Below are 13,217 nucleotides of genomic sequence, written 5' to 3'. Positions count from 1 at the left end.
GTATTTTCTTTTTAATTTCTTCTTTGGAGACAGTGCCTCCTATTCGGCATGCTACAGGCTTAGAACCATGTCTGGCAAGAATAATCCTCTTCAGCACTGCTTTTTCACCAATGCTTTCCCATTAAAATAGTTTCAGTCCCTTCGTTTGGGAACGGAGGAAAGATAAACATATTCTGAATTTAGATTTAGTCTGTAGGAAGAAGCCAAATAGGCACGAGCAGAAGCATTTCTCGAAGTAGTCTAGAGCAGACAGAAGATCTCTGGGCCACCCTCCTGCCCTCCCTTCCCCTTGCTGCACACTCCGCTGCCCTGCCCAGGAACAGAGGTTTCCTCCCATCTCTCTCCGCAGCGTGCGCTTGCGTCCACGGGAAATGCAGCAGCGGGACCGATGGGGATGGCTCCTGTGAATGCGACGTTGGCTGGAGAGGTGTGACGTGTGAGACTGGTGAGTCACCCCTCCTTTTTTTCCCCCGGGGAAAGAAGCAAGCATTTCGGGAAACCCCAGAACTACAGCCATGATCAGATGCCAGTGCACTACCAGATATCCAGCAGCTTCCCGCATACAGTGAAAGTGCAGGTGACGCTCATGTGCTATAGCAATTAATTACCATATTAATGGAGAGCCAGCTGAGATACTGCTTGCAAGACCTAAACACCTTACTTAGCTAATTCTCTAACTGTATAGCGCTGTATCTCTCCCAAAAGAATATCCCATTTGTTAAGGCTATATATTTTGCAGAGTTACTTAGCGCATTTTGATCCTCTGACCAAAAGCCTCTCAAGTGCTTCAGTAGGTTGATTTAGCTACACAATGCTGGATATTAAATTAGGATCTTGCTAATACAATAAAAATTAATTCTCAAATAGATCATCTTGTGTTGGTTTAATACAGTTCCTATATCCAATAAAACTATATTTTAGGTAGACATTATTAGAATGTATTAAATAACTATTTCAGAACTCTGCATATAATAGTATAAAATAAAAAAATGTTTAAGCACATGAATAATAGCATTCAATATCTGTTTTAAATTCGCTTAGGGAAAAAGTAGTAACAAAATGAACTCTACAGTTAAAGAGTTGCTATAGTTGCTGTATCTGAGCAAATTTCAGTTCCTTTGGAAAACCTACACTTATATAATTAAACCAGTAATGTGCAAGACTCACCAGAGTAAATACAAATGACAACAGGTGAAATGTTTTCCTGGCGATATGGTGACAGGCCTCTTCCTCACAAGTGGATTTAAGTGGTACCCACTGATCTATACAGATGGAGTCTCTACACAGACTGAGAGCAAAACTCAGACTCCAGCTCTGTGTAGCGGGAGCAAGAGACCGGGAAGCTAGAAAGATGTTGACCCAAAAGGTTCTGATCCCCATTTCTTTTTTTTTTTTTTCTTCCTCTTTGCAGAAATCAAAGATGATGCATGTAACGCTTCATGCCATACCAGTGCTAAGTATGTATGAAATCCTCTTATTTGGAGGAGGGGGGAGAAAAAGGGGATTCTCTTGCAAGCAAAAAGTATAGTCCATCTTGCGCTTTATGAAGACTTCTCAGCAGCATAGATAACTCATGTTTTCTGACATAGAGATAAGGGGTGATATTCAATGATTAGGCCAAAAAGTTCAATATATGCATGTTAAAAGGGGAAACAAATGAAACTTTGTCGGGAGGAAAAAACCAAAAACCAACTCACCCATGAGTCATCCTACCATGCAGTATACGAAGAAATGGAACCTGCAGCACTAAAGAAAACAAGAGGGCAGGGCAAGGCTGATCACAAAGATGGGTTTCTGAGGTGGACTTCAGTTGTCCCTCCTATTTCCCCCATCCACCACCACACGTACCACTGAGAAATACCATTGACACTAGGGACTTCACCAAAGAGAGCTGCATTTGACAAGCTCTCCTCTTCACATCAAGACATTACAAAAATGCTCTTGGTGGTCCAGCACCAGTATTGGGACCCTAACCAGTTTTCAAAAGGAGCAAGTCCACCCCACTCAGTCATTTACTATAGCACACCTGCCGCCCATCACTGACTTGAGAGCAAGATTTATATTACCCAAGACATTTAAAGAACAAGGAAAGGTGGCTGGAAAGACTCCTCATTTGCAGCCACAGCTCTTCTGGAGGAGCAGAGAAACCAGAAGGGCATAAACCCCTTTTTCCCAGCCATAGGTCATTCTCTCCCCTGTATGTTTGTGACCTGCAGTTCACAGCAATGATATTTTACCAGGCTATTTTGGCAACAAACTCCACTCTCAAATTTGCTCAGGGGGATCCCACGCATGCTGGCATCAAGACTGTGTTTCTGATAGGAGAAGCAGATTGTTCTTTCTCTCGAGCCTTACAGGACACTTTGATGACCAAAGTGTGCATATTTAATACTTAAAATAATACAACCAAAATGCATTTGGTCCTACTAGGTTCATTTTTATCGTTCTAACTACATCATATTGTTTGGTTAAATGCCTTATTTCTATGCGACATTACCTTTGGAACAATGCACAAAAACAAAGGCTGTACAGAAGACCTGTCTAATTTTTTTTTTTTTTTTTTTTTTTTTTTAACATCATCTCCCTCCTCCTTTAGCTGCCTTCTCCTACCAAATGGCACTGCCTATTGCATGTGTGCAGCTGGGTTTGAGGGGAATGGGACATTCTGCACAGGCAAGTGGACTTTGTTTCTTCCCTTTTGAAAAAAAAAAAAAAATAAACCCCAAAAAACATGCTTGAAGCACTCTGTGGTCACGGTGGAGCTGGTGAGCAATGAGCACTTCCCTATGCACAAGTTAAAAAAAACTGGAATTGCTGCCAGTTTGCTCAAAACAAGCAAGAGCCCAACAGGTGCAGATTCATGGCAAACAAAGGGCTCAAAAATCTCCAAGCTGCAAGGCATTGTGCTAAAGGAGAGCAGGGAAAAGGGAACGTGCCATGCACAACCCCAGCCCCATTGTTTGCAGAATAATGAAACCTGGATTATGACTTTTACTCCTTTTCCTAACAAAGCCCAGCGAAAAGAGGCCAATTCAGGGTACAACAGCACTTCCAGCTATTGGAAGCTGTATAGCCCGACCATTTCCTCAGCTTTCTGAACTTGCACAGATTTCTGGGGTGGTAAAATCAACTTCTTTAGACCAGACGGATCCAAGGCCCTCAGAAAAGGGCAGCAGCAGTTTATCCTAGATGTCCCTTCAAGAGCCTGGGATACCCAGACTTACAGAACAGACTGCTTCCGGCTATAGTAGTCGTAATTAATTTTACAGTTGTTTTACTTAATCTTTAGCTGATTAAAATACTAATTCTCTTGGGAACAGAAGCATATTTGTCTACTTACAATGGCTGGCAGGGTCCTAATCCAAGATTTTAGCATTCTTACTCTGGCTGCTTTCATTTTTTCTTCTGGCACAAATCAACCAAATCCATTTTAAATCAGCTGGTGGGAAATTCCCCATGTGCAGGAAGAGCTGGGTGACACAGTGGCTCTGCACTCACCCTTACAGCCCTATATGGGGTTCCCAGGCACAACCAGTTACAGGCCAAGTTATCTCCCCAGTCTGGCTGTTATAGCTGCTGAAACAGCAATTTGGGCTCACTTGAGGCAAAAACTAAAGCAGTGTTTGGGCTGGTTTGATTCACACTGAAGATCAGAAAAGGCTCCCTTCCCTGGCCTCGGGGCAACCCAAGCAAGCTCAATTTGCCAGCCTCCAACTCATCCAGAGCTGTAGAAGTGGTGCAAGCATCCATTTGAGTAACAAGGACTTTTTGTCACAGGAGGGGGCTGGATGGTATCACATTCTAGATGGCCGGCAAGAGAAGGGCATTTGATCTGTATGCAGAAAAAGGCAAGCTAAGGGAAAGCTTAAAATGGCCATTTAATCTAGAGAACATGAAGGTCCCTTTTCTGGGGCTTAGAATGGGCAGAATCAGAAGATGGGAAGCTGCTGAAAGTCAGTCCTGGGTGAATTTTTATCTTCCAGACTAGAAGCATCTGCTCAGCTTTCCCTCCTGTAATCAGTAAGATGTATTAAATATCTGGCACTAATGAAGTCTGTGGCCTCTTAAATCAGAAAGGGTCTGCGTTCAGAAAACATTAGCAAATCCCTTTAAAAGATGGAGAGAGCTTAAATAGCTTTCTGCTTTTCAGGTTAAGTACATTGTTTTAATCTGGGTTGTTGTCACTGTTCAGCTATTGATGCTTGCAAGACCAGCAACGGTGGCTGTTCTGCCAAAGCAGAGTGCAGAAGAACAACTCCTGGCAATAGAGTGTGCGTCTGCAGTGCTGGGTACACTGGAGATGGAATAGTCTGCATCGGTAAGCGCTTGCAGTGTCTCATATATCACAAGGAGGAACATTACAGGAGTGTGTTTTCCTGTAGGTGGAAGATCCTTCTTCCCCTATGACCCAGAAGTGCAGTTTCCCTGATACTGTAGACCCTGATGCCAAAGGCATCTCTACATGCCACATGGTTGATACTGCTTGGCAAACCATACAACTACAGCAGCATGGTGTGACACCAAAGCTTTTTAAAAGATCTACCTCTCAACTAGGATAGCCCCATCTTCAGCAGCCTGATACACTCACGCTCCTCTCACCATTGCAAACTTAAAAGAGTTTTAGACGCTGTCCTACCATACCTCCCCATGTATGGTTTTGGAAATGCTTATGGCAGTGTTTTAGCCTTCACCAAGACAACTACAAGACCTAGACTGAGGTATTAAGTAGCTGAAGGGATGAGTTTCATTGATTCACAGTTGTCATAAATCTGCATTCTTAGTATGCTTTACTTAAAACTCCCCCTTACTGGGTTTTCAGAAGCCACCTTTTTATTATTATTATTATACTGTTTCTGTTTTATAAAAGAAATCAACCCTTGTCTGGAGAACAATGGTGGATGCGATAGAAATGCAGAATGCACACAGACGGGACCCAATCAGGTGAGTACTTTGACAGTGCAGAAAAATAAGACTGGCCAACTGTTTACATTTGGGTAAAGAAGGATTTCCCCATCTCAACTTTGGTTTTAAATGGAAAAGTGGATTTCATAACAAAAATTCTGAAGAGTATATCCTTCCCTCAAAAAGGTATTTGAGGGGGAGCATGGACAAACATGAAAAAAATTATTTCAGTAAAAGAAATCCAAAACTGCCGAGGAGATCAGTGTTTTTCTGTTTCAAGCAGTTTTTTTCCTTTGGGAGGTTTTGATGTGAAAACCTGTCGGTTTGAAAGTATTGCCAGGTAGTGTTTCTTGTATTGTTATAGAAACTGCCCATGGAAAAAGTCCATTTCTGACTAGCCCTTCTCCCAGCACAGCTCTAATGTATTCACAAGAAAACGAGACGGGCTGAATCACAGTTCTTGTAAAGGGGTTACAGCATACCGGCACGCACTTGCTCCTCTGCTGTTCTGCATCTCCCGTGCAGAAGTACCACATCGTCCCCAAAGAAAAAGAAGTATAAAAGGACAATGGGGGGAAAGGAGAAACAAATTGGCCCAGGCAATCCCATGACACAGATTAGCATTTCTATTTTAGAATGGTTTCAGAAGAAGCCGGACACCCCGATTGCAGCACTTCTTGTCATCCCCCAATAGTTTCATATTGGCTGTCAGCAGGACCGTAAGCCTCCAGCGAGCACTGCACAACAGCGTTTCTTCAGCAGCAATGCAGGAAACTGCAACCAGGAGTCAGAGGCCACCTCCTGCCTTCCAGTTGCCCAGGGACGGGAGGGGCAGTAACCCCATCCACCCTTTTTGCCAGTACCAATCAATTAACTCTTTGCCTTGACTGTCACTTGCAAGTCAGTACGTTTCTGGTGGGAGCAAGGGGCCACTTAACTCCTTCCCCATCCCTCTAGACAAGACAGGTGATGGCTATTTTCTTCCATACACCCTCCCTGGGTACAGAAGTAGCAGCTACAACATGATTATTTATACTTCCTTACCCATGGGAATATAGTTAACATCACAGCAATAACAACCTCCACTACAAAATCCCATTGCAGCAGAGCCGAACGTACAAGACAGAAATGAGTCTGTAGGGCTTTCAGTCATACAGATACATAAACCACTGCTATTACACTGCCTACCAGTTTTATTTCTGCTGCAGAAGTCTCCTTGAATTTTCAATCTCCTACATATTAAATGCGAATTCTAAATTGAGAGCCATTAAGCAGTGAATTGGGGAGGAAGATAAGTCATTTCTTTGGAGCCATGTTGATTTTTCATCTTTGTGATAACTGCAAGTGCAAACCAGAGTAATCATGACGTAAGTGTCAAATGCATTACCACAGCACGAGAAGCTATCAGTAACATCAGGACACAATTCCAAGGTTGTTCTGAAGATATGTTTCATCACGTACAAAAAAAAAAAAATACAGGGGAAGGAAAGAGAAGAGAGGCAAATACCAACCTATGCAAATAAAATGAGGGAAACCAATTAGGGGTTTAGCCTGTCTTGCCAGCAAGATAACTGCGTGCAGGTGTCAGAGGGGTCATTTCAAATGACCAGGACAGCAGAGAAGAGATGAGAGATGAATAGGCAGAGAAAGGGCAGAGAAAGCCTCTTGGAAATTTTTATTCCCCGATCTCAGTCTATGGTTGCTCATGCTGGCTAAGGAACCGATGAGGGAGAGGTGACGTACGCCACATCACTATGAAATAGTCCAACAAAAAAGTACATTAAATATAAGCATGCTGAAAAAAGTCAAACATCTTTCCACGTATGCATGTTTTCTGGTTTTGTTTTGTAGGCAGTATGTAATTGCTTGAAGGGATACTCCGGTGATGGTAAAAGATGCACATACATCAGTCTGTGTTCACAAGTAAGTATCCATTTAAGGAGGCTATTTAAGGTCTTGCTATAATCATTACACTTTCAGGTTTTGTATACATTCAAAACTAAGTCAGATGGGTAAATGTGGGGCCTTCTATGCCCAGAATCCACTTCTGTTAACTAATTTTTAAGTGTGATTAGTTCGGTACACGCTTCAGTGCCACCACTGTTTTAGAAGCTACATACACAGTACGGACTTTTCCTGGACATAATCCAAGGGAGAGGCTGGACTCACCATGAAGTCTAAAAAAAACCCAAACAAGCAAACAAAAAACCCACCACACACCACAACACTTCAGATCTAGAGAAACAGACCCTAGTCTGTAGTGGTAAAGCGCAAGTCATATCTTCTCAGCAGACTCTGTCATTGCTAGAATTCCTATAAAAAGCCACCATCTAAATTTGTGTTTGGGACCCAGAGGGCTTGCCAACATTTCAGTTAGTAGGGGGAAAAAAACTTCAGCTTCTAGGCAAGATGATTAAAAAAGCTTTGTTTAGATGATCAGAGAGAAAAGTCTGATCTATTGCACATTACCTGTAATGTTAAAAAAAAATACCAAAGGTTCAGGTTGTTGATGCTCAGGGGCCAGTTCCAGCTGCTCTTGGAGCCAGGTGATTGGGAACTAAAGAGAATAGCCTATGGCAGATCAACCCCCCCTATTTATTTTTAATATTCTCCTGTTATTAAGTACTCTGGTGAGATTTAGGACCATACCTTTGCAGCCTGAACAAGAGAAACGATCAAGTGTCAGCATACACATCCCCTTCTCAATCTGAAATTTTTATAACCAAATCAAGAGTCTCAAGTCCTCACACTGCTGGGTCATTACCAGTGAAATCCCTGTTGGAGCAATACAACATGGGCTTAGGGGCCCGGGCATGCCTGGGCTCCCTGGAGTAGACTTCTCCAGCAGAGGTCCCAGCCTGCAGGTGCACCTGGGGCAGCCGAAGAACAGAGCCCCACAGCCCCCATGGCCACACATAGGCTGCATCCCAAATACATCCCTGTGGATACATCATACAGGAGAGCAACACTGCAAGCTGCAGCAGAGGTGGGTTAGTGAATAGTGAAACAGGAGATGGGGTGGGAGGACAGAAACCTCTCTTGATGGGGGTGTTTAAAAAAAAAAAGCATTCTCCACAGAAAACATTTCCCTCCTTTCCCTCCCACAACACACAAAACAGGGCTTCCCATGGCATTCCTCACTCCATCCCTCACTTATCCCTGCAGGCTGAGAACGAACCACATTCATTTTGCATGAGGTAGCTCACACACTGCAAGCACCACTGTGCTCTGCACCAGCCGCATTGCCCTGCTTCCTGGCAAGCTGCAGCAGGGTCATACCCACTCTCCCCTCCACATCAATCCTTTACGCTCCAAGCGCAGTGACAATAATTCTTACCCTACCAGCCTGGCCCATCAGCAGAGTTTCTCTAACCTTGAAAGGTTGCAGAGATGAAAGAGCAAGGGCAAAAAACAGAAGCTAGAGGAAGGGGAGCTCAAAGTTACGAGCCACTGCTTCCTATGACTTTGTAAGCTTTTGCTTTTTCCTATGCCTTTTTCCAGCAACTCTGCTTCCACTTTGCTAATTAGGCCAGGTTAATTATATATTAAAAAAAGATAGTCTTGAGAAGTGTCTGTGCCAGACTAGAAGCTAATCTGGCTTCACCACAGCCAAACCTCTGTGCAGCAAAGCCTCACAGGAAGAGATGATAAACCCAAGATTACCAACAGTGCACCTAAGGCTTAGCCAAATAAATAGCAAGTGCACCCAAGCCCCCTACGCACAGCCAGTGCTCACTACGGCCTGTCAAGTCAGGCCCCACTGGTAGCTCCCAAAGGAGCTTCTGCTCCCACTCATGGCCCATGGGAAAGAATCCAACATGACCAGCAGTGGAAAGGACACCATGAAATGAGCACAAGGAAAGAAAAACAAGATGGCTTCTCAGTTTTTCCTGATTTTCTTTCAAGTCCAAGATAGAAACATATTTACAGACTGAGGTGCTAACTGGGGAGCACCTACTTGTGACTGGACAGAGCTCCAAATCCCAGCATGCTGCTTCTGGTGAAGAACATTAATAGAATCGTTTAGGTTGGAAAAGACCTTTAAGATCACCAAGTCCAACCCTTATCCTAACACTGCCATTCCACTACTTCCAGCCCATCTTGTAGATGGGCATCACATTAGCAAGTCTCCAGTCATCTGGGACCTCTCCTGTTAACCAGGACTGCTGATAAGTGACAGAGAGTGGCTTGGCAAGCTCCTCTGCCAGCTCCTTCAGTACTCTCAGGTGGATCCCATCCCATCTCCCCTTAGCACAGAGAGGTCCCTGGAGCAGGTGGCCAGGTGAGGTGTATCTGCTGCTCCAAGCCTTAGGTCACACTGGTGGTGCACCTGTGGGCAGACAGGGTATGTTTTAGAGGATGTGGCAGGTCTTCCTTCCAGCTGGCCTGGGCCACCAAACAAGAAATAGACAGTCCTATGCTAATGCTCCTCTAGAAATCCAGGCTCCTGGCACCATAAAAATGATTTACAGCCATAAATAGTTCCCTTCAGCATACATCAGTGCTGCCTGAGCAGGGCAGCTAAGACTCATCCTCAAGGTCCAGAATGAAACCTGCCTGGAAATCGCTTGGATCCTTATAGCACCACAAACTGAAAACATAAGGAGGGAATCAAAACTACATCCTCTGCATAAAAGAGGAGTTATTTCTTATGAACCTTAAATGCTCTTTATTGTTTGCAAGAAAGCATATACCACCAGAAGTTCCAGTAACATCTGGTTTCAGAAAGCTATTGGGATTAAATCTTTCTAAACTATATACATGGAAAAAAGTGATGAACTAGAATTGGTTTGTACACCTGGAAATGAAAGAATTAAATATTTCAAATTTTGATCTTACAAGAATAATGGAGGCTGCAGTGAATTTGCCATCTGTAATGACACAGAGCTGACAGAAAGGACCTGCACCTGCAAACATAACTACGTCGGGGATGGATTTAAGTGCCGAGGCAGTATCTTCCAGGTAAAGTGCTGCACGTGTTTGCTGTCCCTTATTTTTCTTCAGATAGTTATTTAATACAATGGTTGAAACATGTCGATTTTTCTCATTCTCAAAAAGTACACACTTTTACCAGTGTGTACTGGTAAATCTACCCCCAGAATCTGACATAATCCCAGTCCAAGAAACTAGGAATTGGAACAGGATGCTGCAAGATAAGGTTATCTGCTCCCCCGCCCCCAAAAAACCAAACCAACCCAAACCAATAGGGAGTTAATACTAGTATTTTTAGGCTTCAAAGCAACCTGTTCTTTGGTAGAGCAAGGCAAGAACAAAACAGGAGCAATGCAGATGGGCAGCATTGATTCCAAACCAGACGTTCTCTTTCTTTTTCAAGTGCTGCATTTGTTTGCGCTCTGCAGATGTTGCCTCACATTTGCAGTACTGTTACAAAGTCTTGTTCTTGATTGCAGGAACTTCTCAGAGACTCCAAAACATCTAGGTTTTATTTCCACTTAGAGGTAAGAAAAGGCTGTGTGGTTTGGGTATTTTTTTCAGGGGGAGGGAGGTGGTGTCCCTCTTTTGCCTCAAGGGTGTAGGATTGTGGGGAGCAGGCAAGAATCTGGTGTGTACCAACATCCTTCAACTTAATTGGCACTGGATTTGTATCACAAGTCACCAATATCAGAGATGCTCCAATTTAAAATATTAACTGCCATTAAAACCTCAAGAAAATTAATGATCAAGACCAAGATCCCAGGGAAACACAGGGTCTCCAGACCAGGCATAAAACTGAAGCTTTCACCCGGAGATCTTCTGGCACATCTCTCATGAAGTCTGATGTGAGCAAACACCACTCTTCTACTACCCCTGCTGCATTTCCAAACTGCGATGGCGTTTTCAGTTGCCCATCTGAAACGTCTCGGGGTGCTGCTGTGTGTTGCTAGACAGCCAACATGCATCACCAGTTCTCACTGTGTTTTTGGAGACTGGCAGTAGTAATTCTCTGTTTACCCCGAGCCTCAGGGCAGCACACATCTGTATAGCGGCCTGCTAGTCCAAAGACTCATAGTCTACTTTCGGTTCTGCTACGATGGCAGACGAATTACTTCTTCTCGCTTCAGCAGAGCTCTCTCACTTTAGTTTGTCAGTGGTCCTTGCAGAGCAATAACCCAGGTCCATTTGTCCCTCTAACAGTAATTAATCTACTCCTTAGTACAAGTAACCATGTATCAGCTAAATGCATGTACAGACACATGCAGGTATCCATTCTCGACTATCTCAAGGTGAAAGGGTTTATTCATCCTCCCTTGCCCAGGAGGGAATAGCCCTCACCACCGTCCCTACGCTTAGTGTTTGTTGCAAGCTTTCCCTCTCCTCCTGTTTGTTATTGCAGAGGAAGTGAAGACTTGGCTATAAGCCAAAAGAGCAGAGCAAAAAGTCTTCCATTTTGTACCCATGGGCAGAGGTGACAGACAGGTCTGGGAAGGAAAGTCCACATGGTACAAGAGAGTTTCTCTCACCTTTACATTGCAAGGAAGGGAACCCAACGTGCAGCAGCAACGGGGCTGTGGGCACAGCCTCCCACCTAGCAGGGCTGTCCCCATCTCTGAGGGATGTTACAGGTATTAACGACTCATTGCTGCTTTGTCCTCTTAAATTTGGCAGGCCTTGTCCATCAGAGATATTTCAGGCCCCGGCCCTTTCACTCTGTTTGTACCTCACACGGACATCCTAAACAACGACCCACGAGTAAGTAAGAAGGCCAGAGGTTTTTGGCGAGCTGGCCACCAGTTTTTGGGTTCAGATGCCTTGCTCAACCACTTCTCAACTCCTCCACTTCCTGCTGCAGGTCAAGGACTGGACTGCCAAAGGAATGATGGCTCAAGTCCTCCGACACCATATGGTGGGTTGTGCCGGTCTGCTGTACAATGACCTGAGAGCAATCACCAACGTCACCTCTCTCCACGGGGACCCAATACACATCAGCTACTCCCAGGTAACAGAGCACAAAGAGGCAGGGGACAGAGTAATAAAACAGTCTGCTCTCACTCAGCTTTTCTTAAAAACCTGAATGGTTCCCCTTCCCTCTCTTGATGCACAAAACCAAATAGCATTAAAAGAAGATTGCCATTCGAGCTGAAGCTTTCAGCACTTAGCTGCTATGCAGAGTGGACTTGTACAACCCTTGCTTTGACACAAGTTATTTTATCCTCAGACTCTCGCTTCATGAGCATGATGACAGTTTGGAAAAGCAAAGGGCAATTTATTAAAGTTGAAGCTACTGTTCACTGCAAAGAAAGGGTGATCTGGGCTCACTGTATCAAAGAAATTTGGTATCAGCCTCACCGTCCCACAAGGTGCCACAGAAAATGTGGTTTTTGTTGCCTTTCCAGAACTCGCTGGTTTTGAACAATGAAGCTGAAATCATACTCAGTGATGCTGTTGGCACAAATGGCGTTATCCATGTCATAAACCAAATTCTGGTTCCATCACATATGCAGGATTTTCCCCTTCAGAAGGTACGTGCAGCTCACCGCCATTCTCAATGCAGGGGCTCTTCCACAGTTACTGTTAGATAGATAAATCATTTAAGTCACAGAAAAAACAGAGATACTAAAGAGACCTTATATAAACATCATTTGACATTGCTGAATAAGTTAAATGTGGTATTTAAAATTCATTCAGGAATTACAGTCATGCTAAGAACAGTACAAGAGGACTTGTGCACAGGGCTTTTACATACAGTGGTATTGATTTCATCACAAAAAGTGACTTACAGGGGAAAGTAAGTTGACATCTGCTTTTTAAATACCCATATAATGTATTTATTAGATAAATTACTGAAATTTCTTTCTTTGTAGGAAAGCCTTAAAATAGTTGCAGCCAAACACGGATATGTCCTGTTCAGCAGTTTGCTAGAGGTAAGGGCACAAGAGACAGCAGCCACTGGGCAAAGGTTCTAAATACTTCTTTTAAAGACAAAAGCACAGGCATGGCACATGGCATTACTGGCATGATGGTGTTCAGTGGAGCCAAAGGGCTCACAACCCAGCACACAACAGCCCTGGTCACCACATGGACCCTCTCCCACCGCGGGGGGGCGTGTGTGTATGTTAAGCAGACCCACAGCCACCTTTGCCCTCCCCACTCAGCTCCCTGTTCTACCATATGTCAAATTATGCAGCCAAAGTTTGACCCAAGTATGACTTTTCGAGACCAAAGTTGGGCTGTCAGCCTGGTTTTCAGTGGGCGGACCTGGGTGATGACATGCTTCTGAGAAACCAGTCATGTAGCTCACCTTGGGCAGCTCAATTCAGGCATCTGGTTTTTAAAGGTAGGGTGTTTGCAGGCTGGTGACCAGGTAGCCCACAAGC

At 44.1% G+C, this 13,217-nt stretch overlaps 1 protein-coding gene across 1 annotated transcript in view; it reads left to right on the top strand.

The window, feature by feature from the left end:
- STAB2 (stabilin 2) overlaps positions 1-13,217 on the top strand; it is an 89,815-nt gene that overhangs the window by 54,316 nt on the left and 22,282 nt on the right. The window contains exons 39-50 of the mRNA XM_035901474.1: positions 350-445; positions 1,412-1,457; positions 2,597-2,673; positions 4,193-4,318; positions 4,868-4,941; positions 6,754-6,825; positions 9,745-9,864; positions 10,314-10,361; positions 11,509-11,592; positions 11,693-11,839; positions 12,237-12,362; positions 12,705-12,764. Of these exons, the coding sequence (XP_035757367.1) occupies positions 350-445; positions 1,412-1,457; positions 2,597-2,673; positions 4,193-4,318; positions 4,868-4,941; positions 6,754-6,825; positions 9,745-9,864; positions 10,314-10,361; positions 11,509-11,592; positions 11,693-11,839; positions 12,237-12,362; positions 12,705-12,764 (1,076 nt within the window). The remainder of the gene's footprint in view (positions 1-349; positions 446-1,411; positions 1,458-2,596; positions 2,674-4,192; positions 4,319-4,867; positions 4,942-6,753; positions 6,826-9,744; positions 9,865-10,313; positions 10,362-11,508; positions 11,593-11,692; positions 11,840-12,236; positions 12,363-12,704; positions 12,765-13,217) is intronic.

The sequence above is a fragment of the Egretta garzetta genome, unplaced genomic scaffold, assembly GCF_000687185.1.
Source record: "Egretta garzetta isolate BGI_Z169 unplaced genomic scaffold, ASM68718v1 scaffold159, whole genome shotgun sequence".
Classification (NCBI taxonomy): domain Eukaryota; kingdom Metazoa; phylum Chordata; class Aves; order Pelecaniformes; family Ardeidae; genus Egretta; species Egretta garzetta.
The sequence above is the reverse complement of the archived record's forward strand: the minus strand, read 5'-3'. Positions and strand labels throughout refer to the sequence as shown.